The sequence below is a fragment of the Nicotiana sylvestris genome, chromosome 10 (assembly GCF_000393655.2).
Source record: "Nicotiana sylvestris chromosome 10, ASM39365v2, whole genome shotgun sequence".
Classification (NCBI taxonomy): domain Eukaryota; kingdom Viridiplantae; phylum Streptophyta; class Magnoliopsida; order Solanales; family Solanaceae; genus Nicotiana; species Nicotiana sylvestris.
In genome coordinates, this window is record NC_091066.1 from 167705636 (window position 1) to 167714745 (window position 9110).

Genomic DNA, 9110 nt, shown 5'->3' on the forward strand with positions numbered 1-9110 from the left:
CTAAGCCCGAAATCACATAACAGTGCTAACGGACCATCAGATTTCCATTCCGAGGCCGTCTTCACACGGTTCTGACCACGGTCAACTTTCCAACACTTAAGCTCTCATTTAGGGACCAAGTGTCCCGAAACTCAAAACTGAACATCCCGGAAAAGATACTTCAGAAGAGGAAGATTAATATAGCGTGTGTCAAGGACACTAGGTGGGTTGGATCAAGGGCGAAAAACATGGATGGGTATAAACTATGGTACTCTGGAGTCCTGAGGGGTAGGAATGGAGTGGGTATCCTGGTAGATAACCATCTTAGAGATTCGGTGGTAGAGGTTAGGCGGGTGAATGATAGACTAATGACTATTAAATTGGTGGTGGGTGAGTGTACTTTAAATGTCGTTAGCGTGTACGCGTCGCAAGTAGGCTTGGATGAGGAGATTAAAAGGCATTTTTGGGAGGGGTTGGATGACATCGTTCGTAGTATTCCGCCTTCGGAGAGGTTATTCATAGGAGGAGATTTCAATGGTCATATTGGGTCGTCTGCAGTTGGTTATACTAAGGTGCACGGCGGCTTTGGTGTCGGAGAGCGGAACGGAGGGGGCACTTTACTGTTGGACTTTGCCAAGGTATTCGATCTAGTGATTGTGAACTCAAGTTTTCCGAAGCGGGATGAGCATTTGGTTTGTCACACCTCCTTTTTCCGCCCCGCGAGGGGTGAAGGAGTTTTTCCAATTAAAGGACAATCGAAACGGGATTTGTTTGTTTATTTCAGAGTCGCCACTTGGGAGATTTAGGGTTTTCCAAGTCACCAATTTAATCCCGAATCGAGGAAAGGAATGACTCTGTATTACAGTCCGCGAACCAGAAATCTGGATAAGAAATTTTGTTAACCCGGGAGAAGGTGTTAGGCATTCCCGAGTTCCGTGGTTCTAGCACGGTCGCTCAACTGTTATGTTCGGCTTGATTATCTGATTTTATGAAAATATGAACTTATGTGTAGATTTTAACTCTTTACCGCTTTCATTATTATTTATTATTATTTTACGGGGAAAACTCCTGGAAACAGCCTCTCTACCCTTCGGGGTAGGGATAAGGTCTGCGTACATATTACCCTCCCCAGACCCCACTTGTGGGATTAAACTGAGTCGTTGTTGTTGTTGTTGTATTATTTTACGGGGAATTGCAACGTTGTAAAAATGTATCTCGAACCGCGTCACAATCAATGTACCCGTGGTCGTTGACACATTTTGACTCCGCTGAGATTTGGATTTGGGTCACATAAATGTGCACCCGAACTTAAGAAAATTAAATTATTAAAGGCGTGCCTAAAGCTACTAGCGTATCATTTACTTTTGGGTAGGGCCGTGAAATTTTACTAAACGGTCCATCCCGAAGTCTAAACCTTTTTTAAAAGAAAATGTTTACTGAGGGCCCCGCAATTTTTAATCGACGAGGCTCATCTCATTCTTATTTTTTAAAGGGATTTGCAACGTCATGGACACGCATCTCAAGCCAAGTCACAATCAATGCACTCGTGGTTAGAGACACATTTCGATTCCGCTGAGATTTGGATTTGGGTCACATAAATATGCACCCGAATTTAAGAAAGTAAGATTAATAAAGACGCGTCCTAAAGAACTAGCGTGTTGTTATTCTGGGTAAGGCCGTGGAGTTCGCTAAGCGGCCTATCCCGAGTTCTAAGTACTTAACACATACATTTTTTGTGAGGGCCCCGCAGTCTGTGCGTTTTATCTGGCGAGGCTCGTCTCATTTTTATTTAAAAGGTCATCCTATAGTGGCTAAGTTTCCTATTGAGTTTGTCTCGAATAATGAAAGAAGAACAACGATTCAACTTTATTTACATGCTCACAAGTTAGTTATAGTCGGGTTCCTAATATGATTTGCAAAATCCGCACATGAACGCGTATAGGGGCAGTCATTTAGATATTACGGGCCCAGGCCCAATGTGCATAAAGTTAGACTCGGCCTGGGCCACCCTTATTCCAATTGGGCCTATTCAACTTATTTGATGTATGTTTGACATTTATAAACAGGGGGAAAACTGAAATGCGATGTATTGCTTGCCTTAATCAGGCCATATTCCTACCAACTTAAAACAGGTCATTTGTTTAAAGAAGGAACTATTGGGTACCTAACATGCTTTAAAACAATAATGAACTAATAGAACATGGCTACTACAACATTAATCCTTTTCAATTATAAGAAACACATAGAGTTTTCCAAGTAAATGATCGGTATAAAAGTTCAATTACATCACAGCTAACCACATAATTCTATTAGGGAAAGTAAACTATCATGCAGACAACCTATTTTCAATACATTTCTAAAGCTAATTCGAAATAACTTCAACTCTTCCAATTTTCTTTGTATTCATGCTTCAAATTTCAGCTTACATAGACAGTGTATTAGTCGTGTACCTGGTATAGGAAAGCAAAAGAAGAAGGGGAATGATCAGTAGAGCAGTATGCAACAACACAGCAATAGCATAAAACAGCAACACACTCAGTCGAACAGCCCCAAACCAGTAACAGTAAAAGGGACAGCCCAAAAAAACAGACCAAAGCTTAGCAGCAATTTAAGAGAAAACCTGGCCAGCAATTTCAGAAAACCAAACAAACCCAGCAGGAAGAACCAATGCTAACAATAACCAATAGACAGTGCAAATTTTTGAGTACTAAACAGAAAAGACCTCTTTTATCTCTCAAACTACTCTTTTAGCTTTGGAAAATCAGCTCAACTTTCAACTTATTTCTGACTTGTGAAGGTTCAGAAAAACAGCAGCTGAAAGCTTTTCAAATTCTAAAATCTTAATGTTCAGCCTTAATATCTGATTTTTCTAACCTCTTAACCTCTGATGTCTAACCCCTTACTCTACCTTAAATGAGCTTATTTATAGGCAAAATACAAGCAAGCCCCAGGCTGCCTCGTTTCCCCCAGCCCTCAACTCTGCCCATACCCCTTTATTTCCCATTAACATGTGTTTTGTGCCCCAATAGTATGGGAAGCTGACAATCCTCAATTACCCCCATGCTACCAAGTTTTGTTCCCCACTATTGTATTAGTTTAATCCTATTTTAGTACCCTACTGTCAGCCCACTTAAACTAATCATTTCTGATCTTTTCATGCCCCCAAACTACCCCTATTAACCCCTGGTTATTACTGTTTTACCCTGCTTCAACAGCCTGAGATTTTGAACTTCTGAAAGTTCAAACTCAAGCTGCCCTAAACTGAGTTCTATTTATCACATTGCAGCTACAAACCACTCACAGATAATGTCAAACAATCCGCTAAACGACAATGATTCGATCAATCATATGAAGCTATACGAATCGGAATATTTGAACATTCAGTCCTATAAACTAATCGACGACGTTTATCCAATCGACTATACTAATTATAACATAGAACAATCAGTCGATCAAACAAACAACACGAATAGGGCATCAACTGCCTTCAACAATTTTGCACGACACAGGGAATCTATATGAATTATCTGTTCGATGATATTAATCAAATCGAATATGCATCTCATCATACGCATTTAAAAATAAGTAGAAGAGTAATCGACCAAATAAAAAGGTCTTACGGAGATGGGAAAAAATTGAAAGAAAACATCAAAAATACCAAACAAACTGACTAAACATGTCATCAACTTCAAACAACACTCAAACAAAAATAGAAAAGAACAAAGGGAACTCACTCTAGAAGCTCAACAACAAACGACCCAGGCCTAAGCGGGATTTGACCATTTGAGGTCGAACAGACTTTAATCGAGGTGTTCTCAATCGAGAACACTTCGATTAAGGTCTATTAGACCCCAACCCTCCGTTTAAATTGGCCGAATTCCAAAAGTTCTTGTGTTCTAGGGTTTGAACAGTCTGATTTTGGGGCTTGAGGATTTGTGGGTAGATTCGGACAAAATCAAGCTTGGTTTGGTCACGAGTGAGGGCAGGGTAATGGCTGGTATGAATCCGGGGTGGGTTGGTGTAGATAGGGGTTTTGCTCGAACCTTCAAACGAAGATTCGAGACGATGGGGAATGATTCGAATCCAACGGTTTGCAGATCCGTGTTCAGGGTGGTTGGGTGCATCAGGGGTGTTACTTTGGTGGTCGCCGGCATCATTGCCATCGGGTTCATGGTGTGAGTGTATGGGGGCGGCTAGGGTTTGGAACGGGAGGTTTGGGTTTGTGTTTGGGACGATGGTGCACAGTGTGTGAAGGGGGGTTTGGTTTGGGGGTGTGGGGTATGATGAGAGGCTTATATACTGAACGTGGCAATTGATTTGAGCCGTTAGATCAAATGATCTCAACGGCTTGGATTAACTGGTGAGGGACAAGACGGGGTCGTTTGGTATAGAAACAGGGTCGTTTGGTTTTAATGAAGGGCTGGGTTGACCCGGGTAAGCAGGTCAGGTTACGGGCGTGAGCGTGGACCGTTGGATAAGTATGGATGAATGGCTCAGATCAAATGCCCTATGCGGCGTCGTTTTGGGGGTGTGCCTGGAAGGCCTGGCTTTGGAATGGGTCGTGGTGTTGGTTTGGGCCTGATTTTAGTTGAATTTTTTGGCCCAAATCCGATACCTTCCCTCTTTATAATTAAACAAAAATTCCTAAAAACCAAAATTAAACTACACAAACATTAATTAACACCTAACAACAGTTATCACACGAATTAAAACATTTAATAAAATTACCATGACAACAAAATAGAATAAAATGCCTATTTTTTTGTGATTTTCGCTTTTACAAACCAAATAATGGTTAATTAATTCCCAAATGTACCATTTTTCCTAAATGCATGCAACATGTATTTTTGTATTTTCTAACTATAGCAAGGCGAGCATTTACGAACAGAACAATTATCAAAATGTCACACAAATCCTCAAAATTGTACCCAAAGGTAACTTGTTTTATTCTTTTCTGATTTCTTTTGGAGTAGTTTTCGTGAAGCAAAAATCACGTGCTCACAGCTGCCACTCTTTGTCCGAAAGCACAAGGAGCTTTCGTGCAAAGATAAAGTGAGCAGACACGAGCGACTCTGCTCGTTGTAAGACTCCGTGTGAAGCATTTTGTTTTTTTTTCTAAAAAAAAAAAATTTAACCGAACCTTTGCTTCAAATGTTTCCTACATATCCCTGGCTAGAAGGGAATCAGGTTAATGTAGTTCGGGAAGTTTTGGTAGCTGGGACTACTATGGGACTACAATGTTACTGCTGTTGCATGCTGTTATCACTGCTTACCGATCTCCTTGTTACACCGTGCTTAAAAGAAAACAAGAAGATAGGCTAGACTACGGATCATAAGATCTCATCTATCTTCAACTTGTTCTTGTTGCCTTGCTTTCTTGTCGGCTTGTGTTTCTTCCGGTGCTTTTCTTCCGTGAATTTGGGGATGATACTGGCCTTTTGCTTTTTTGAATACCAGTTTTCATCATTTTGTTGGGTCTGCTGGGGATATGGCTTCCTTCATTAAGCTTTTTGGTGGTTCCTCTAAGGTTACGACTTTCTTCATCAGATTTGTTGTGTTGGGCATAATTTAATGTTCACAGGCCGCTTCTTTCAAGACGCGTCTTTTCTTCCTTTTGACTCATGCGCTTGAATTTGTGCTGGGACCTCTTGTTGCAACCTTCTGCTTTCCGGTGCTGTGGATTTTTATTGTTTCCTGCTGGGGATTCCTGTGGTAACCCTCTGCCTTCCGATGGGTTATTGATTTCAAGATCTGCAGTCTAAGACTGAAAAGTATTCTTCTCGTTATACAGGTGGGCGCCTGAGTGCAAAAATATGAAATGTATTCCCTCGTTATACTGGTGGGCGACCTAGGACATGAAATGAAAAACAGAAATGTATGCCCGCATTATACTGGTGGGCGACCTATAAATGAAAAACAGAAATGTATGTCCGCATTATACTGGTGGGCGACCTAGAACATGAAATGAAAACAGAAACGTATGCCCCCATTATACTGGTGGGCGGCCTAGAAATGAAAAAACAGAAATGTATTCTCGCATTATACTGGTGGGCGACCTAGGACATGAAATGAAAACAGAAACGTATGCCTGCATTATACTGGTGGGCGGCCTAGAACATGAAATGAAAATAGAAATGTATGCCCGCCTTATATTGGTGGGCGGCCTAGAAATGAAAAAAACAGAAATGTATGCCCGCATTATACTGGTGGGCGGCCAAGAAATGAAAAAAAATAGAAATGTATGCCCGTATTATACTGGTGGGCGACCTAGAACATGAAATAAAAAGACTGGGAAGTATTCCTCTCGTTATACAGGTGGGCGCCTGACATGAAATGTAAAGACGGGAAAGTATTCCTCTTGTTATACAGGTGGGCGCCTGAATGCAAAATTATGAAATGTATTCCCTCGTTATACTGGTGGGCGACCTAGGACATGAAATGAAAAACAGAAATGTATACCCTCATTATATTGGTGGGCGACCTAGGACATGAAATGATCACAGAAATGCATACCCTCATTATACTGGTGGGCGACCTAGGACATGAAATGAAAACAGAAATGTATACCCTCATTATACTGGTGGGCGACCTAGGACATGAAATGAAAACAGAAATGTATACCCTCATTATACTGGTGGGCGACCTAGGACATGAAATGAAAAACAGAAATGTATACCCTCATTATACTGGTGGGCGACCTAGGACATGAAATGAAAACAGAAATGTATACCCTCATTATACTGGTGGGCGACCTAGGACATGAAGTGAAAACAGAAATACATACCCTCATTACACTGGTGGGCGACCTAGGACATGAAATGTAAAGACTGCAAAGTATTCCTCTCGTTATACAGGTGGGTGCCTGTTCAACTAAGACATAAAAATATTTGAATTTGTTTCCTCGTTCCTCCGAGAAAATTTTTGACAACGGCAGAAAATTTTCTGCCCCGGTTTTGGTGACCTTCCTTGTGGTGTGTCTTTCTGCCATCATCAACCTTTATTTTCCTGGAGAAATCAAAGAGAGTTTTGTTAGTTTTAACATGGTGAGTGACCGTGTCACTCCTACTGGGGGATGAGTTTCCTTTCCCTTTCCCTTGCTCTGTGCTCCCAAAACTGGTTGGGGGATAAAGTTGCTTGCTGGGGATGATATGTCTGCTGGGGATAGTATTTCTGCTGGGGATGGTTTTCCATTTACCCTTTCCCTGCTCTTTGTTGTCTGACCCCCTTGGACCTTGGTCCGTGATCTATCGAAGTTCTTGTTGGGGATATTCTTGGAACTTGGTCCACAAGTCCTTCAACCATCGTTTTCCGCCTTTTTTCACGCTCCTCTTAATTTCTAGGCCAGTTTGTCATTTGGTTTTGCAAAAACCGCCTTTTATCTTATTGCCTTGGTTTTGGCCTGTCCCCTTCGCATTTTGCTTTGTACCGTTTTGGCCCCTGGTAGTAAACTTTGAAAAATCCTTCTCAAAACAAATTTCTGGAAAAAGTCTTTTAGACAAAGAAATGAAAAAGTTAGAAAAAGAGAAAAATCTTTCTGAACAAGTGCTGGGAGAGAAAAAAGAAAGAACCTATCTGGACGGTACGACTGGTCCCAACGATCATGTCGTGCATTACGGATTAGTCGACCCAGTCTATTTGCATCAATTAATCTCTCTAATGGCCTCACTTGCTGGGGATAAATAGGTGTCCACCTATTCGCAAACGCAGAGCCTTTTTGCCAATCTATCTTGTCGCCTTATAGTGCCCTTCGAGGGGTTTTCACTAATAAGACTCTCTCCTTTCTCTCAGCTCCCGTCGCCTTACGGTGCCTGTGAAGGTTTTCACCGATAAGACTCTCTCATTTTATTTCTCTCATCTTTCGTTGCCTTATGGTGCCTATGAAGGTTTTCACCGATAAGACTCTCTCATTTTATTTTTCAGCGGGGGATTAGAGTGCTGCCAATATGACTCTCTCTTTCGGAGATTCTTTTCGGCTATCAATTCATGTCCAGTTTATGATCCTCTTCTTTGCTGGGGTTCAGTGTATTATTCTCAGCTTTCATTTGCCTGACTTGGCACCTTTCGGATATTGATCGGGAGGTCTTTTTTGGACATCGATGTTGGTTTTGTGCGGGTTTAAAGAAAGGCTATAAAAAATCAAAAATAACTTCGACGGGTGAAACACTACAACTCTTGGAATCAACCCTTTTTGAAACTTCAAAAACATAATTCCTGCCCCAGTTTTCTTGCTTGGGGATTTTTATATTTACACTATGTGGAGCTATGCGCACTATGCACACTATGGTGCACTATGACCGAGCTGTGAGGCGCTTACGTATCCTCTTTGAGGAATCAGGTCAAACGTAGTTCCCACGGTTCTTCTATTTTCTTATGACCTTTATCTTGTTTTCATTTTTCTTTTAATTTCTTTTCTCTTCTTTTTTTTCATATATTTTTTCCCATTAGTGATTCCAAAAGAGGGGTATGAAAGAATAAATAAGGCTCAAAGGGGGGAAGCAAAGGTTAAAAGTGTTTGGATAGAAGAAAGAATTGCCTCCGTCATTTCATTATTCAATAAGTACCAAGTACAAACAAACGAACCAATAACTATCATAATCAAAGAAATTACGCATAATATCTTTTGACTGCATCAGAATTGATAGCCAAGTCGACGCATCTTCCTTCGAAATCTGTTAGACATAAAGCGCCGTTGGACAACACTCTGGTCACGACATAAGGCCCTTGCCAATTTGGGGCGAATTTGCCTTTTGCTTCGATCTGATGTGGGACGATCCGTTTCAATACTTGCTGCTCTACTTCAAATTTTCTAGGTTGCACCTTCTTATTGTATGCTCTTGCCATTCTCTTTTGATAAAACTGGCCATGACACACTGCTGCCAATCTTTTTTCATCTATTAAGCTCAACTGCTCCAGTCGAGCTTTGACCCATTCATCATCGTCAATCCCGGCTTCAGCGACAATTCGGAGGGATGGAATTTTGACCTCTGCTGGTATTACTGCTTCAGTTTCGTATACCAATAAATAAGGAGTTGCACCTATGGAAGTCCGGACTGTAGTGCGATAACCCAACAAGGCAAAGGGTAATTTCTCATGCCATTGTCTAGATCCTTCTATCATCTTCCTCAGTATCT

The 9110-nt window shown here is 41.3% G+C and overlaps 1 protein-coding gene across 1 annotated transcript; it reads left to right on the forward strand.

Moving 5' to 3' along the window:
* The first annotated feature begins 227 nt into the window (after nucleotides 1-227).
* On the forward strand, nucleotides 228-2057 carry LOC138880237 (uncharacterized). The gene is made up of 2 exons (XM_070159915.1): nucleotides 228-671; nucleotides 2046-2057. The coding sequence occupies exons 1-2, from the start codon at nucleotides 228-230 to the stop codon at nucleotides 2055-2057; spliced, it is 456 nt and encodes a 151-aa protein (XP_070016016.1).
* Nucleotides 2058-9110: the final 7053 nt, after the last annotated feature.